Here is a 19,447-nt window from a genome sequence, read left to right on the forward strand (position 1 = left end):
CCATCAAAAGGCCTCCAAGACGGCAAATTTCTCCCAGTACCTTATCCAGGAGGTCCCTTGTCTTCTGGATTGGGTTCAAAATTACAAGCCTACGGTGTTAAACATTCGTAATTGCAAACCCTAAATTGGGTCGGCTGTTCAACGACGGTGATAAAATAAAATCAAATCAAGGTCGACTCTTTTTTATTCTTTCATGGAATTATGTCTAAAGTTTCTACAGTAAAATCTCATTTTTAGATGAATACAAATCAAGGAATTTGCATCGAAGCTTACAAGTTTAGGTTATAAATATATTCTACGAATGTCTATCTTTAAAATGGCACCCTTTTCTTTGATTTCCAAATGTATCTTTATTAAAAAAAAGAAGAGGAAAAACTCAGTTTTTAAAGACTTTTTTATTTCATGAAAATAGTTAACGTAACAATGGATATTTTAGGTAAATCTTTTACAAATTTTCTCTCCACGGAATCTATATTTTTAGAACATAAATATTTTCTATTTGTAGCTATCTTCAAAATTGATTAAATTATTTTGATTTGAATTCAATTTGTAATTTTCTTTCAAAAATTGTTGTAAAACTCAATATAGAAAGTTAATTATAATTTTTTTAAATGGAAAATTAACTAAAATTTTAAAAATACAAAGTGCACATAAGAAATTTCGCATTGGAAAACCTATAATATTGAGGCTTAAATCTTATATGTGACTGTCAGTTTTTAAAATGCAAAATGGTGTCTTAAATTTTGCATTCGAGATGTAACTTTTTTTAAAAAGTGACTCTCACGAATTGTGTTTTTATTTAAATAATTTTAATCGTAACGTGTCTTAACTTCGAACCATATAAATTTAAAATACTATAAACATTTTCCATGCGTATCGTTCTGGCGTTATTCACTCTAGATTCGATCAGTCACTGTTTCCAGTATTGCAAATCGAATGTTAAGATTTTTTTCATGAAATAGTAACTAAAATTGAAACAATTCAAGCAACCAAAAACACAGTTTTTTCTTTTTTATAAAAGCGCGTCTTTAACTTTTTATTTTGGAAATTAATTCCACGAGTACGCAGCAAGAAATCTTTGTGTTCAGGACAAAAATATTTTCAACGAATGTCCATATTTAAAATGGTGCTATATACTTTGTTTTGAAGGTTAAAGTTTTTTCAATAATGACAGCCCTAAATCAATTAATCAAATGCTCACTAAACAATTATTCAAATGTTTATTATTAATTATGGTAAAACTTTTAGTACTATGATATATTTTACTATGGTAATAGTTATATTAAACAGAAGAAAACAATCATTTTTAATGATTTTTTTTCATAATTTAAAGGAAAAATTATAAAAAAATCATTCTTTTTCCTACTGTTCAATTTTCAGAAATTCTTCCCTTTCCATTCTTTCATAAGAAAATTAACGGTTAAAATAATCCTTCTTCCTAAGTTTAAATCCTTCTCCCAAAGTTATTATAATCCTTCTTCCTAAGTTAAAATAATCTTTCTAATCTTCAAATGATAAATTACGTAGCGACTGCATGGAAATCGCGACAGTGGTAAATTACGCAGCGACTACATGGAAATCGCGACTATGGTAAATTACGCAGCGACTACATGGAAATCGCGACTATGATAAATTACGCAGCGACTACATGGAAATCGCGACTATGATAAATTACGCAGCGACTACATGGAAATCGCGACTATGGTAAATTACGCAGCGACTACATGGAAATCGCGACTATGATAAATTACGCAGCGACTACATGGAAATCGCGACTATGATAAATTACGCAGCGACTACATGGAAATCGCGACTATGATAAATTACNAAATCTTTCTTTTTCCTACTGTTCAATTTTTAGAAATTTTTCCCTTTCCATTCTTTCATAAAAAAATTAACGGTTAAAATAATCCTTCTTCCTAAGTTTGAATCCTTCTTCCAAAGTTATTATAATCCTTATTCCTGAGTTTAAATAATCTTTCTAATCTTCAAATGATAAATTACGTAGCGACTGCATGGAAATTGCGACAGTGGTAAATTACGCAGCAACTGCTTGGGAATTGTGACAATGGTGAAATAACGTAGCGAGTACATGGTAATTACGACAAATCGCGGCAATCGTAAATTACGCACTGATTGCTTGGTAATAGCGACAATGGTAAGTGACGCAGTGACTACATGGTAATTACGACAAAGGTAAATTACGCAGCGACTACATGGAAATCGCGGCAATGATAAATTACGCAGCGATTGCTTAGTAATTGCGACAATGGTAAGTAACGTAGCGAATACATGGTAATTATGACTAGGGTAAATTACGCAGAGAACTACTGAGCGGCTCTTTTGGAACATCCCGCCTCTTATGTTTATCACTTTTCAATAATTTTATAGCCTTTAGGGGCAGTGGTGAACTGCGCTGAATAATGAATTCAATTATTACCCCAACTCCCAACAATATGCAAATTGCGCTTCTAGATGATGTGTGAAAATTTAGCATAAGGTTCAATTTACAAAGGATAAAACCACATCTCGTTTCTTATCAACATCTGAGGATGCAGTTTATGACAAACAAGCACTATCTTGACTATAAGCTTCAACCTGTCCAAGAATCGAAACATGTTATGCCAATTTGAAATATTGAAGTCAGGATTAGATTTACAGAAAGGATGTAATATATTTACTGGTAGTACTGCATTTGCGTATCATGTCTAGCACTTAACATTAAAAAATCAGAATTGTACATACCGGGCAAACGGAACAGTGGCCCTTACCATTTAAAAAAAAAAAAAAAAAAAAAAAAAAAAAAAAANAAAAAAAAAAAAAAAAAAAAAAAAAAAAAAAAAAAAAAACAGTGTAGGGTATATAGAGCATATGTATACCGGACAGTGGCACTTGCTTATGCATAAAATTTATCATCCAAATTAGACATGAATTGGATCTTACCACCTTGAAAAGAAAAAAAAATTTGAAAACCATAAACGCAATCCGCTACTAAAGTTACAGAAAACGGTCGGTGGTGTTGTGTATAATAAAATTATATATTCAGATTCATGTGTTCAATTTACATAAGAATCAACAAGAGTGGTGTTTGAGTTCTTTCACATACAGTACATTTTTGTTATAAAGAGCTTCTTTGTTTTGTATACTAGCCTTCCTCAAAAGTGATTCGTCAAATTTTGAGAGCGTTTTTTTTAAAAATTTTTAAATGTAAATATTTTTCTCCCAGTGTGTATAATTTTTCACCGTTTTTCACAAGGATTTTGAAACCACATATTAAGGGCTGTTATTACAAAAATAAACTGTAAAATTTTTTTTTAAAAAATTAAGAGATATCAGTTCATCCATAATTCTGTATCAAAAACATAATACTTACGGCTTTATTTTGCCCGTCTAGAATTTCAGGATAAGAAAATAAGTTAAAAAGTTGATTCAAAGAAGAACTTGATGATTCCTAAAAAGTAAAATAGAGCATATTTTTAAAATAAATTTCATTATAAATAAGGAAGAAATAAAAATTTATAAATTTATTTTTTAAAATTGCGTATTGTAGTGGAAAATAGTGATATCCTTAATAGATTTAAGAAAGAAAACTACCGAAATGTTAAAAAAAAAAATTTCATTTCATTTTATTCAATTATTTAATATTTCATTTTTACATAATTCAACAACATTTTACTGATTCCTAAAAGTGATATATAATTAAAAAAAGTAAGGAAATTATAGCATGCTTTGCATATAAGAAAAAAAAATAGAATAAATTAGAATTTTGTTAAAAATAGATTATTTAAAAACGTTCTATGCTTTCTAAAACTGCATTAATATAATGAATGCTGTTAAATTCTTTGAAATTAGGTTTAGTGTTTTGAAGCCGTAGGGTATTTAAATGTCTTAATTTATTTTGTTGCGTGGCTTCTAGCTGAACAAGAAAGTTGCGTGTATTTTATTTTATTTTGTCTTTTCCCAGTGGTAGCAGCACCCTAGTAAAAATAAAATAGTGGTAGGAGAATTATAAATTTTTTTCCGTCTAATTTTGAATGAAACGAATGCTGGTTTGTCCCAATACTTGATTCAGGAGCTCCCCTGTCTTTTTAATTTGTATCAAAATTGCAAGGCTACGGAGTTGAGCATTGATAGTCGAAAACTCAGAATTGGGTAGTTTGTTCAACACCAGTTATAACATATAACTACTTCTTATTAAGTTATTCCTAACCTTTTTTTTTTTTTTTTTTTGTTTCTAGTTATATCTGCCCAATAAACTATGCTAATCTAAAACTTTCTATCATGCCATGTTATGTTATCTTAATTTGATCCATAAAACGATTTTTGCAAAAATGTTTTTTCGTATTTTATTTAATACCGATTGAGAAATTTCAGAATTGTTCATTGCGCGAAATAAAAATTAAATAATAATAGAAATTAAGTTTATGAAAATAATAAAGAAATTTTGATCACGTGATCGAAATCTCACGAATTGAGATGCAAGTATAATTCTAAAGAGGTCTAAAATTTAATTTATTAATTAATTTGAGCAAACAGTATTTTAAGTTACGAAATAAGGATAACGAAGTGTTTTCTCTAATTAAACTAAAATTTTTTTCCCGACAGATTTTGATTTTTGACTCTCACTATAGGAATGGGGTGCTGTAGTTTGGAAAATATGTTCCCAATACGTAGGGCAGGAAAGCGGATAAAATTCTGAGCCCCTTTTTAATCTCCCCCCTTTTTCCGCTCAGAATAATTTAAAAAGTGTATTTTTAAATTTTCGTTTCTCAAGAACTATTTGACCGATTCCGTTCAAATTTTTATTACGTTATTTAAAAGTACTTATTTAAAATAATGTAAAAACTTGTATTCACCATTTAACTCACCATTAAATTAAATATTATAAATTGGGTCACGAATTCTCCTTGAATAAACAAGATTTATAATTTAGTGCAAAAATTATTATTGTCTTAAAAAGTTCCAGAGATATGCTGAAATGCGCAAAAAGGGAAATTTACGAAGTTGAAATTTCAACCGCTTTTATGCCTTAATTGTCTAGATAGCAGCTCATACTTTGAGCATCAAGAGTCCGAATTATTCGAAAAAAATTATGTTTATTCAGACAAAATATGCTCTAATTTCGTTATTAAAAATATCTACATAAATATTTTAGCATATTTAATGTTAATTCCTTCGAATCATTAATATTGCGTCTTAGTACGCAAAAAGCCAATCATTAGATCAAAAGTTATTAAGGTGTTTAATTTTTTTTTTTATTTAGCGTGCTGTACATTGTATATAATAGACACTCTCTCATTTTTAGCTTAACTTGTAAAGTAATAACACTAAACTTCTTTTGTAGAAGTTAATAAAGTAGTAGTACAGTTCTTTTGCAAAAGTGGACTCTAGCACTGTTTAGTGATAACAGTGAATATGTATTACTTTAAACGAATATATATTTCTAAAAGATTTAAACTAATATAAAATAATAAACTCTCCCTGATGATTATGGACTCTTGCACTAGTATGTAATGATGGTAAATATGCATCGTATTTACATTGTTGTATATGAATTAATTTGTAGAATATTTCTGAAAGATTTTAATTCAAATAAAATAATAAACTCAGATAATCAAACTGCTACCTCGTACATGTTACTCGTGATTATTTTAAACGAATATTCTTAAAGATTTAAATTAAAGTAATATATTTTAGAGAAAAAGAAAACTAAAATTTACCTCTGGTATGGGTAAAGATATATCCCAAAATGGATCATGCATAACTGAGTCTTTATTGCAACTTGTGCATTTTAAAGTACTTTTAAGTTGACCAGCAAATATATCTACAAAGAAAAAAGATGAATATTTGTCTTCGAGTTACAAAAAAACTGAGAGTTGAATACTTTTAAAAAAATGGGTGATAAACAATGCATCATTAATGTTACAAACATTACAACAATGAAACTTTATTATGCAGAGCACAATGCTCGGAAATATCTGAGTTTGTTGCGTTTTTCACCAAAACTCCTTTCCTGAACAATTTGAAAATGTGGCTTATCATTATTTTGCCCCAAGCGCTTCAACGATAGCTTTTCTAAAGAAGACATAAAAATTAACACTTTCTTTCTTTTGTAGTATTACCCGAAGTGCAAAAGATATCTAGAATTATTCTGAGAATTTAACATTCGAGAATTTTTTGCATGCATGGTAGAAATAATTTGAAAGAAATCCTAATACTTAAGATTTAGTGATCTTTACAGAGAGATTAAATATTTATATACAGGGTGTTCTGTAATCACCAAACTTAATGTACATTTTCAGCATCCCTGTCGGAAATCAAGAAAAAAAATACACATTCGGTGCAAGTTAAATGTATGTGACACAAAAATGTATTAAAATTAGACGAATAATTATTGAGATTAATCATAATAAAGGCGGTATGAATAGTATTAAAGGTAGCTTTATTGTCAGAGGAAATTAAACTGCTGTAAAATCATAATAACAAATTTTGTTTCATTATTTTGTAGAATAAATTCAGATTCGAGATAAAAATAAAAATATATAAATAAAAATATAAAAATAGCTTATAGCAATCAAATTAAGTTTTGTTTAACATGAATTTATTATTTAAGAATTTTTTCAAAATAAACTTTTAACGAAATTAATGTTTTATTACATATTATCACATTTTATATAATAAAGTTGTTTAAAGATTGTTTACTACCATTGAGTGTCAATGACTAGCGTTAACATGAAGACAAATTTAGTTTTAAATAACAAATTTAGTTTCGTTAGTTTCGTTTTTGAAAATTTTACCTATTATATTTTAATAATTAGAAAATCGTTGGTGTGAAAACTAATATTAGATAGTTAATAAGGAATCGCTTTTTTTATGTTTATTTCAATCAACTAATTACATTTTAAAAATTTTGCTTACATTCATAACTGTACTTATTCAATTGTAGTATATATAATGGTAAATATGATGTTAGTAACAATTTTCTTACTTTTTATGAAAAGTATATAGTTTGTATTTTGAAAATCAGTTTTGAACTTTTTGAAGAAAAGAAACGATTTTTTATAAAGTAATAATTTAAATGATATTTTAATTACACATTAATTGTATTAATTTAAAAAAAATTCTAAAGTATGTCAACTTCTTTAAGATGAATTTAAATTCTTTGTTTTAATGCATTTGTTAGTTATAGTTTCTGTAATTTAAAGCTTAAAAATTTGTTTTTGGCTATTTTTTGTAACTTTTATTTATTTTTTATTTTTTTGATAATAATATTTGTGCAGTAAATACTGAAAATTAGGAATTTAGCCCTCAGTGCTTCTTTAGGAATCAAATGTATTACAATTTTTAAGAGTTTCGATTTGGGGTACTTTCTTCGATTTCTAGGTAAAAATCTCATTTTTTTTAAAATATTATTTCTGAAGTTTGTGTCTCAGTACTTTTTAGTTTAATCATAATGAACCCAATTTACAAAAACAAAAAAGAGACAAAGAAGTAAATTAGCAATTAAAGCATTAAATCAAAATGATAAAGCGCCTAAAGCAGCTAAAACCAAATTTGCTTTATTTTAATTTAGATATTCAAACAAACATTAAAGCAGGAAAAGAGATAAAATAGAAAATATGTGTGTTTGTAGGACAGCACTTCTTCAGGGGACACACTGCCCACAAACACACAGGAGCCTTTCTGTTGTCAGTGGAAAAACCAAAACTGACAGAGAAGTGCTGTCTTACAAACACGCATATTTTCTATTTTATTTCTTTTTCCTGCTTTAATGTTTGTTTGAATATCTAAATTACATTTTAGTTAAGTTTCATCAAATCACTAAAATACTTGATAATAAAAATATTTTACCTCCTATGAAGCTGTCATTAGACTCTTGGTACCTTTTCTGTCTATGGAAAAAAAATGTAGGATGTAGCTTTAAACACAGTGTATAATAATAATATATGTAATATTAAAAGTGTTGAATATGTATTAATAGTAAATATACACTAATATTAACACCGGGAAAATGTAACTGAATGTCTCAAAATTCATTCACGAAATAATTTTGCTGGAAACTTAGGTTTTTAATTAAAAAAGTGTAATATATTTAATAGGTTCATAATAGGCCGGGGTAGCCTAGTTGGTAAGGCACAAGATCCATGTCCAAGAGGTCATGGGTTCGATCCCCGACGGCTAAAGACTCCCCGTGTAGTAAAATGGTGACTGATGCACGTTAAATCTGTCGAATCACAAGGTCCTCCATGTTCCCATAACAAAACATACCGGGTACTGATCCAGGAGTTTCCTTGTCTTCTGGATTGGTTCAGAATTACAAGCCTACGGAGTTGAACATTAGAAGGCGTAAAGCCAAAATTGGGTCGGCTGTTCAACGAGACAGTTATAAAACAAAATAAAATAGGTTCATAATAGCCACGATGGCTCAGGAGATAGAGCGTTCGCCTTCCAATAAGATGAACCGGGTTCGAATCCTAGCAATGACTGGTCGATACGCATTCCGCATACAGCTTGCATCGACCAGAGTGCTGGCGTGAAATATCCTTAGTGATAGGCGGAAATATCCTTGCCGTCAGGCTAACCGTGTCAGGTGGTTTTCCTCTCCATGTGGCGCAAATGCTGGTTAGTTCCATCAGAAAGTCCTCCATTAGGGCAAATTTCTCTCAATACTTGATACAGGAGTCTTCTGGATTGGGTTCAAAATTACAAGGCTACGTAGTTGAACATTAGTGCTCGTAAACCCAAAAATTGAGTGAACTGTTCAACGACGGTTATAATATAAAATAAAAAATCTGTTCATGAAGAATACAGTTTTGTTTTGTCTAAATTAGCCTATCGGATAAATGGCCTCCAAGGTTTGTTGGCACCTAAGGATTTTTTGTCTTAATTTTCAACGACCGTTTTGTTGTTGTTGTTGTTAATTTACGTCGCACTAGAGCTGCACAGTGGGCTATTGGCGACGGTCTGGGAAACATCCCGGAGGATACGACCGTTTTGCAAAAATGTGGCTAAAGTTTCTTAATACAGCTCTCGCCTTTAAGGCCTGAATGGTTTTAAGCATGCTGACATATATCTTAATTTTCAAAAAAAGAAAAAATAAATAAAGTAGAAGAAAGAGGCCTAGCAATGTTAAATCTTATGATCTGGACAATCGGTCCCGACCTTCTGAACCGGAAATTATAAGGATTGATTCCGTAATTTTCAAAATATTGTTCAACTATAAAAACTAGTTTTTATTTCGTGTTGTGTTATTTTTTATAACCCTGCACTATGAGCTGCCCTATCACCATTTATTTATTCATAGGCAACATTTTGCTGCACGAATGCGAAAAATTCAAATCTTGTGTGAACATCCTTTAGAATAATTAGCTTCAATCATGTTTGTTAAGGTTGAAATCGCTAAAATTTTTGCATTCTTCTTCTGAAGGTGATTTTCCAAAAGAAATCTATAAACACCGCCTTTGGAGAGAGGAGCATTGCCTCAAGATTATTACCCATAGGCCTGAGAAAATAAATATTTTAGTCCCATACTGCTCTTTGGCCCTCCAATCCTTTTAAACCCCACACCTTAAAATTAATATAACTTAGACATTTACTTATTTTATTTCTTTAATTTGCATTATATTGTCTGTAAATATTAATGCTGTTCTTAGACAAATTTTTTTTGGAGAGCAAACTACACAGCTTGTTCTGATACGGTAATGGCATTTAAAAAAATATTAATGTGTTTGCCAATGCTTTCGTAAGATCGCAAATTGCTCAATGTTTTTTTTCTTTGAAATTATAAATTTTTTCCTACATTCTGTTCTAATAAACTACCCATTCTGTATTCAGCTATTTTTTGTAGCATATAAGAACAATGCTATAGCATTTTATTCTTCCATTATATTAATGTGTACATGTTGTTTAATTCTGTAAATTGGACTTTTTTTTATAAAAAATTAATTCAATTTCACATCTTTAAGTGCTTAAAAAATTTATTTTAAAAATTACGGCTGCCTTTTGGGGAATGTCAAACTTGTTTTACTAAGCAAGGTTATCAATCAAGGTTATGTTTTACAAGGTTATCAATCATTAAGCTAGATATTAGCTTGTTGCTTAAATTTCGAAAATGATTGACGATAATAAATTTCTGTGAAGTAAAAGTTTTTGCAATAAATATATAAGCGTAAAATTTCTTTAAAGAAAAAGTAACAATATGTTAATTACATAATTTAGCATAATTGTTCATTTAATTTGACAGTGGCAAATTTTTAAAAAAAAAAAAGTTAGCACAATTGTTATACAGTTACAATTGTTATACAGATTGTACAATTATATACAGCACAATTACAATATACAGCACAATTGTTATGCAGATTGAAAAGCTGAATGGTGAAGATTCTTAGTGACATTTCAGTAAAATTTAGTAAATTAGCTTTAATGTCATCATACGCCGCTAGAGGCTCTTCCTTAATATGGACAGCTGACCTTGCTTTTTTCGCGCATTTGGAACGGTACTTCATTTATCAAATTAGCTTATTCAATGTCTTTTTTTTTAATTCTATTTTCACAGGTTATATAGTAAATTACAACAAAACAGTTAAATTTGAGCCTATTGGAATGCAATTTTCGAGAATAATTAAAAGAAAATTTGAAATTAGCATAATATAGATAGTTTAAACAAATAACAGAACCGGTTTAAATGTTCATGTTCGGCCAGTTCTTTATGGGAAAGCGCTCCTAAGAGCGTACGATGACCATGATTTCAGGTAATGGATTGCTATGCAGTTCTCAATTCTTATGACTCCTAGTTTATAAGCGCTGTTATGAATCATTCATGTTGACAATATGAAATGAAGATAATGCTTTGCTTTTTTTTCCTGGTCAATACGCTTCCAACTTGTGATATCTAAAAAAGTCCTAACACTTATTTAATTGTTCACGTCATATCGTTTGCCGCACTTATGGCGCTTTAATTTGCTGCTGAGAGGCATATTTTCTATGGTTTCTAATCAACTTCTTGCAGCCAAATGCACTTTAAACCTTCTTCCACTTCAGAAAATTCAAATATTGTCATTTAGAGCCTTTTTCTTCTGAGATCTATGAAATTTAATGACGTATTTAATGTTTATAGTTAATTCAGTAATTATAAACATTAACAGTTTTTTTTAAATAAATTAATGTTCTACAGTTAAGTAAGATTAAAATAAAATCTTTTTCTGAGAAATCTCAACTTAGAACCTTCATCCACTAAGCTCCTCAAATAGCGTGATTTATTTTTACAATTCATGCTTATGTTAAGTGAGATAAGATTTTACTGGCTCACCCACTTATTGAAAAGTTGTATTTTGCTCTGCTGATATCTTCATGAAGACCTTGTAAAAGATATCGTAAAAATTCATGAGCATCATTCTGCCTAGGAAGAAAAATATATGTAAAATCAAACTATTAACTTAACAATCAGCTTATTTTTCATTCTCTACCTATATTATTTTGGTCATTTTTAATAATTAAAACAATTCGTCAACGCTCATGTTTCAAAAAATATTTATACTAACTACTAGATTTTTTTTTGTATTAAAAATATAGTGTACTTTTCAAACGATATTATTTAAATTAAAGTTGTATAAAAATTTTTTTGGATTATTTATACTTATTATCTGAATTGGCAACCAATTATTAATTTTTTAAATTTAAGAGATATTCAGTTTTTTTTTTTTAAAAAAAAACTTCAATAAAAACTAAAAATATATTAACATTTTTATCCATTTTTTTACTTTCGAATATATTTCAAAAATATTTTGCTTAAGAGTAACTTAGTAACAGTAACAATATCACTACAAACTTGTACAAAATATTGTTAAATATCAATTAGACCGATATTTATGTTAATAATGTAGAAGACCAAGAAAAACAAATTCTACATTATTGACAGGTTAAACATGCTGTAAAAATTTTAATAATTTCTGAAACAAATATTCAATGCATAGTTTTTTTTTAAAGTTTACCATGCTTATAGTATAAATGTAATTTAAAGTTCTATCTTCAATAGAAAAAAAAATCTTATTAAGGGATTCATATAGTATGTAAACACAAAAAAATAATCAAAGATTTTTAAAGTTTCACGTCAAACTTTTGTTTTGTAAAAATAGTAACCGCTAAGACCAATGTTTTTTTATCTACGTCCACATCAAAACTTTCGAAGTAATATAGATAGAACTGTGAAAATTTTTTTTCAGAGTGTTATGTTTTATTTCATAACCAGCGTTGAACAGTCCACCCAATTCTGAGTTTATGACTACCAATGTTCAACTCCGTAAACTTGTAATTTTGAACCCAAACCAGAAGACAAGGGAACTTCTGGATCAAGCAAACTAGTGTTCGTGGAAGACTTTTTTATGGAACTAACTCGCACTTACGTTTCATGGAGAGGAAAACCACGAAAACCTTTTACGGTTAATGATGACTATATGCTTAGCTCTTTAATTACGAACTGACATTTTTTTTAGATTTTAATGCTTACATGAATAAAAATCGATCAGAGAATTTATTTCCAGCGATTTTTTTTTTCGTTTTCGTCCGTGTTTTTAACAATCATTGGAGACAAAAACCTATTTTTTCTTATATTCGTACTATCACGCATTTCTTAAATTTTTGATTCTGCATTTTGTTATAATATTGTGTTAAAAAAAAGTAGGATTTATAAAATCATGTAGAAGTCCATAAAAATAACTGAGGAATTGCGATCGAAGACCTTGGATTAACGGTGAAATCGATGCAAAATCGAACGCTCACTTCAAAGTTATTATTCAAATGCGCAATTTATAAAAAAAGAAAAATAATTAATTTATCTTCAAAAATAAAGTTTTTTCACATTAATTATTATTTATTTTCAAAACTCAAGGGCTATTTTAACATTGAAATAAAAATTTAAGCAATTTCATTAACATAGCTTCTGATGAAACAAGGAAAAACTTTATGGAACCTGTTTCTCCAATTTTGCTATTTCGTCACGGTGTATTTTTAAATTAATTCAACTAATAATTATTCTAAAATATTTTGTTACCTTCCACCGGCAAACCTGGGTGCATATCTTTGGGCTTCTAACTGAAGTTTAGATGGGCTAATGGCTGTCTTGGATTCTTGTGAATTCTTAACCAGTTCAGCAAATTCTAAAAACAAAGTTTTTTTCAAAGTGTCTCGTAAAATGTTACTATTTTTACAAAAATTAACTTGCATTTGATTATCACGCTAAGATCATCTCACGTTAAGATCATTTGTAGTTTGCAGTTCTGGTTCTATTAAGCGAATTTCCTACTAGTGATTATAATAAGTATAATAATAACTAATTATAATTATTATAATAATAATTATTATATTTATTATAATTATAATAATAACTTATTATAATAATAATTATAATAACAACTAATTACAATAATTATTATAATAGTTATTATTATAATAGCTATTACAATAACAATTATTATAATAATTATTATAATAATTGTAATAATACTAATTATAATAAGAATAATTTGTATAATAACTAATTATAGTAATAATTGTTATTATAACTAATTATAATAATTTACATTATTATTGGTTGAACTCCGTAATAATTTCAAACTGGTGCGCCATGGGCAAATAAAAGTGCTACCTAATAAAATTCAAAATTTGATCTAAAGAAATTAAAATTAGCAAACTTTTTATAGCATATTTCTTTTGAAGAACAATTGTAATGAATGTTTCTTTCTTTAAATATGAATAATTTGAAATGTAAATCATTGTGGTAGCTACGATTGAATAACTAAATAGATAATAAATAAAATAAAGTTAATTGATTTTTACCACTTACCATCTTGGGTAAGAAAACTGGTGCTTATAAAGCTGGATCTAATTTTAGCTAGCATAAGCGCATGCGCATTACTTCAAATTATCATATTTTATCAAATATTTAGCGCATTCTCTTAAAAATTACAAAATACTCCTTTGCTTTTCTTTAATTCCTTAAAATGTGATCTTAAAAAATTCGACGAAAAATTAATTTATAAAAGTTTTTCTGATATTTTTTGTTATAGGTGTATTGTATTTTGTTATAGGTGTACAAAAATGTATTGTTTTTTTAGCAAATTTTGTATTAGTCCTACAAACCTTTTTGTGACATTTATTTAATACTTGCATAATCTTATAATAATTAAAAATAACAGAAAAATTCGGAAGTAGTTCTCAAAAAAATTGAAAAAACACTGAACATGCCCCTAACATTTTGTCAATTTAGCTTACATAGTTCTTGACATTGATTTTGCTTACGTAGTTCTTGATTACAAAAATACTAAACGCTGACTTTGGAGCATTTTCCGTTCGTAATATGCCATAATTTTATTATTTATTTTTTAAAAAGATGCTCCGCGCAAAGCAAACTACATCAATAATATTCGATGGCGTCATTTCATTTTTAAGTAAACAGTCTAAAAATTGATGATAACGAACCTGACATTGAATAATTCTTTCAGATAAGGAAAAAAGGTCATATCAGGCCATTCATGGCGTTTGGTTTCATATTTTTTTTATTAACTGTTTTAGATATTATTAAAATGATAACAGGATGTGCCGTAATGACCGCCTTTTATCTATACTTATAGAATCTTAATAAAAATTAATTCAGAAATGTATACGCATAAGGTATATCAAATTGATATTTAAGCGAGGAAAAAAACAAAAATTTTATCGAAATCTATCGAATAGTTTGTGAGCGGTTCGAAAACAATATGATTGCTTGTTCCTGCAATCAAACAGGTTTTGATTCAGTAGCACTTCGTTAAATTTTGATAGCGTTTTTGTTTCTTCCTCATTTAAATATTAATTTTCAACCTCTGGTGTGTATACTATTCTAATTTAATTTTTGACAAGGAATTTCAAAATACATATTAAGGACAATGCATCCTGTATATAACAAGGCACAACTAATTTTAAATGTTTTTATTTTACGTACAAATCACAGATAAATTTTTGAAAAAGAAGTTTTTTTCCCCTCTCAAAGCCATATTTTTTGAACTAAGCAAAAGTTTGTAAAGTATTCCATAAAATCTACACTGGAACCTCTTAAGGGTTATAATAAAGCAAAGATAGAAAGAAAAAAATTACCTTTAAATAAATTGCCTCTGGATGGACTTGAATAATTGAGATCTCTTTGATAAGAACTGCGGACACAATAATCGATAAGAGGTTGCGTATGGCAGAGACATTGCAGGACAGCATTCATGAAGCACTGAAAAAACACATAAATTTCATTCTTCCTACTGTAAGAAAATTAATTCTTCATAAATGTTATCCGTTTTCAAAATTGACAACATATTAAGAAACGTTCTTTATATTGAGTACTCAAGTCTGCAACGTAGTAAAAGTAATAATTAAATAATGTGACTTTAATTCGTTTATTTATTTACATACATACGCGGACTTGAATAATTGAGATCTCTTTAATAAGGACTGCGGACACAGTAATCAATAAGAGGTTGCATATTTCAGAGACATTGCAGGACAGCATTCATGAAGCACTGAAATAATACATAAATTTCACTCTTCCTAGTGTCAGAAAATTAATTCTTCATAAATGTTATCCATTTTTAAAATAGGCAACATATTAAGAAACGTTCTTTTTATTGAGTATTTATGCCTGCAACGTAGTAAATGTAATAATTAAATAATGTGACTTTAATTCGTTTATTTATTTACATACATTTGTGGGCTTAGTGGGATATCCAAGCATATCTTTATTTCAACATAATAAGAATTGGGTGTTTATAAGCTGTTAAATATACCTCTCAATCACAATCAGATTAAATTAAGCACTCGTGTGGTACTTGTAAGAACTGAGGTTCTTTAATAATTTCAGTAGTAGTTCGGAATCCACTTTAATGATGATTGATTCCGGTGATTTCAGAGAGGAAAGTCTACGCATTTTAGGGCTGTTGGAGAGCGTGGTACGGAGGCCAGATGTTTTTTTTTTTTTCTTTTTTTTTATCACCATCTGCCCTCTGATTTAAACTGTGTTACCACAGTGGGCGAATGTACTAGTATTATTTTCGTGTATCAATAAAGGATAAATCTCAGACCGTCGGCAACAGCTCACTAATGTTGCTCTTGTGCAACCGAACCAAATTCGCAACTTGCAACTCTCTATGATGTAGGGATGGGATTTTTGGGTATCGTACTAATTTTGTTTTGCAAAATTCGGAAGAAATATATTTATGTCATAAATCATAATAAAAAATAAATCGAATTCTTTTTTTTTTATTAACAAAGAAGATTACTCCTCCTCATCTGCCCTTCGGTGTGGACGGGTGCCTGGATCATTTTTGTCATCGGATTCAGTGAAAAATTAAGACTGTCGCTAATAGCCTATTAGTGTACGACTCCGGGGCTGAAGGATCTTTCGCCTAACTCTCTGAAGCGTTGAAGTAGCGTGTTTGATTCCCACCGTACTTTTATTCTTCTTTTATAATGCTTTTATGTAATTTGTTCTATTTGTCCTTTTATTTGGCACACAGTCTAGCTTTACGTATTATTGAATATAGATAAAGGCCGTAAGCGTACAACTCGTCGTGCTCCAAATTCTTTATACCCCGCAGTGGACTGATTGTTAAAACACGGTTCCCAGCAGATCACCGAAGTCAAGCATCACTNATTTAGAAGGGGTACACAAAAGTTATAAGTTTGGGAAACACTGCTCTAGTGCAACCGAACCAAATTGGCAACTTGCAACTCTCTATGTAGGGATGGGATTTTTGGGTATCGGTCAAAATACTAATTTTGTTTTGCAAAATTCGGAAGAAATATATTAATAGTCATAAATCAAAATAAAAAATAAATCAAAATTTTTTTTTTCCATTAACAAAGAAGATTACTCCTTACCTGCCCTTTGGTGTGGACGTGTGGCTGGATCATTTTTGTCATCGAATTCAGGGTAAATTTAAGACCGTCGCTAATAGCCTATTAGTGTACGACTCCAGGGCTGAAGGATCTTTCGCCTAGCTCTCTGAAACGTTGAAGTAGCGTGTTTGATTCCCACCGTACTTTTATTCTTTTTTTGTAATGCTTTTATGTAATTTGTTCTATTTGTCCTTTCATTTGGCACACAGTATAGCTTTACGTATTATTGAATATAGATAAAGGCTGTAAGCGTACTACTCGTCGTACTCCAAATTCTTTATACCCCGCAGTGGACTGATTGTTAAAACACGGTTCCCAGCAGATCACCGAAGCCAAGCATCACTGTCTGCGGTCAGTGTGCGGGTGGGTGACCACTTGGATCAGTCTGCGTAGGGACCGAGGGTGTGCGGTATTGGTCCTCGTTAAACTGTGCTACCGTAAAGTGCTCGACTTCGCGTGCAGGTCGTCGGGCTACCGAAGCGGGGGTGCCATCCCCTCCTCTGAGGATCAAAATTGTGATGGCATGTCTTCGGATCATCCTCCGGGATGTTTCCCAGACCGTCGCCAATAGCCCATTGTGCAGCTCTAGTGCGACGTAAATTAACAGCAACAACCCAGACCGCCGCCAATAGCCTATTCTGCAGCTCTAGTGCGACGTAAATAAAGTACAGAACAGTACAGTTGTTTAATTCTACAGTCCACAGATGGAGTCCACAGATAATTCTACAGTCCACAGTTGTTAATTCTACAGTCCTAATTAATTATTCATTGAGCTTGAGAAAATAAATAGTGTATGTGTATCGATTCGTGTGTGTGTGGAGTGTTTCAATGTTTTCGAGGTATAATTCAATATTCTAAGTTCATCTCCGATTCCATTAAATTGCGGCAAATTCTACTGATTTGTGAGATGCCTAAACGTTCCACCTTTAATTTATTAGTTCCAAGTCCATGCAACAACTAAAATTTCTGAAACACCTTTTTCCCGCTATTTGGTAAACCAACAGTTAACCAATAAAAACAATAATGTTCTATTGTAATGGTAGTAAAAATGTAATTTAATTAAACTCGTAATTGATATGTTGCTCAGCACTTTAACTAGAAGCTAAAGTACGAAGCTTCGTACTTTAGCTTTCATTCCGAAAAATTTCAATAGGAGTCTAAAAGGATTTTTGTGTACCATTAAACGTAAGTTTATTTCGCTTTCAATTTATTTCAAGACCTAAAATTTACATCTCAGATGCATGGCTCTCGAAATAGTTTTTTAAATATAGAATACTAAATCGTGAGATTTTGTTTTGAATGGTTTGTAACTGTTCTCGAATATAGTAGAGCATATTTATTAGAGTTAAGAACTATTTGAAATGAACGAAACCAAAACTTGTTCGTTAAATATATTTTCAGACCTGACTCATTTAAAAATCTTGCCGTATAAATTAAGCCATATGTACCTAGATTCCTTTCAAAAGAACAGTTTATTTTCCAAAAAACGAAAAAAGTGGTAACACATATGTTTTGTGATTAGGATTAATTTTCCAGAAACAAGCTGGAAGTGTTTACCATTAATATTTGTGATTATATCTGAAGTCTAAAGACAGAGCTTTTAAAAGCTGAAGTGTTGGTTAAGAGAAAGGAACATCCATTTGGAAAAACCATTTGGAAGAAACAAATATGTATTTCCGCTTTTCTTATGTTTGCGTTTTAAATTTACAGAATTATTCCTGAGTTATTATAGTGAGAGGGCATTTATGGGTCAACTTTAAACTACACAATAATCCATTCGTGCACCAGTATCCATTTTCTCTTAATTTTCCATGTAAAAATAAGTTATTGATTTTAAACTTCGACCTTTTTTTTAAAAACTATTTTTATAAAAAATATTTAAAAAAAAATTCTTGCCGTTTTTTTTTCTTTTTAATCAATTCTAAATAATATCTCAAAAAACACACTGATTTCATATGAAAATTCATGTTGTACAAAATTAATCTGCTGCACTTAAAGATAAAACTCGATTAGAAAATGAGAGTTTCGAAATGCGACTTTATTTCTACCAGTAAGCTCTATAATTAAAAGTCTTGCAGAAATATTATAATAAGTCTCATTTTTAAATTGTTTACGAGGGCATTTTTTGGAGAATTTCCATGATGAATTTCCGTTAAGGTGATAAGATTATTCTTAAGAATGTTACTACGAATGCTTTTATAAATACATTTTAAAATTTTGAGAGTGTAATTCTTTAAAGGTTTACACAGACTTATGAATTATTCGTAATTAAAATAAATTATTTTCCAAACAGCTATCTAAACTCAATAATTACAAACAATTATGCCGACGTAACATTGTAGTAATTGATGTTTTAATGTTATTAGAACGCTTTATAGCTCATATATTTTCAAGGTAACCACATACCAGAAATATTCCAGAGAAAACAAATCTTTTTAATTAAATACTATCAATCAAAAATATGTATAAATTAAATATCTCTGTTACAACGGCCCAGAAATATGTATAAATTAAATATCTCTGTTACAAC

The 19,447-nt window shown here is 29.6% G+C and overlaps 1 protein-coding gene across 2 annotated transcripts in view; it reads right to left on the reverse strand.

Annotated features, from left to right (window-relative positions):
- LOC107439162 (ubiquitin carboxyl-terminal hydrolase 2-like) overlaps nt 1-19,447 on the reverse strand; it is a 47,890-nt gene that overhangs the window by 13,488 nt on the left and 14,955 nt on the right. For both annotated transcript variants that reach the window (XM_043042104.2, XM_043042105.2), the window contains exons 3-8: nt 15,130-15,253; nt 13,049-13,154; nt 11,309-11,398; nt 7,852-7,892; nt 5,721-5,824; nt 3,374-3,451 (exon numbers count right to left, since the gene is read on the reverse strand). In XM_043042104.2, coding sequence (XP_042898038.1) covers nt 3,374-3,451; nt 5,721-5,824; nt 7,852-7,892; nt 11,309-11,398; nt 13,049-13,154; nt 15,130-15,253 — 543 coding nt within the window. The remainder of the gene's footprint in view (nt 1-3,373; nt 3,452-5,720; nt 5,825-7,851; nt 7,893-11,308; nt 11,399-13,048; nt 13,155-15,129; nt 15,254-19,447) is intronic.

The sequence above is a fragment of the Parasteatoda tepidariorum genome, chromosome X1, assembly GCF_043381705.1.
Source record: "Parasteatoda tepidariorum isolate YZ-2023 chromosome X1, CAS_Ptep_4.0, whole genome shotgun sequence".
Classification (NCBI taxonomy): domain Eukaryota; kingdom Metazoa; phylum Arthropoda; class Arachnida; order Araneae; family Theridiidae; genus Parasteatoda; species Parasteatoda tepidariorum.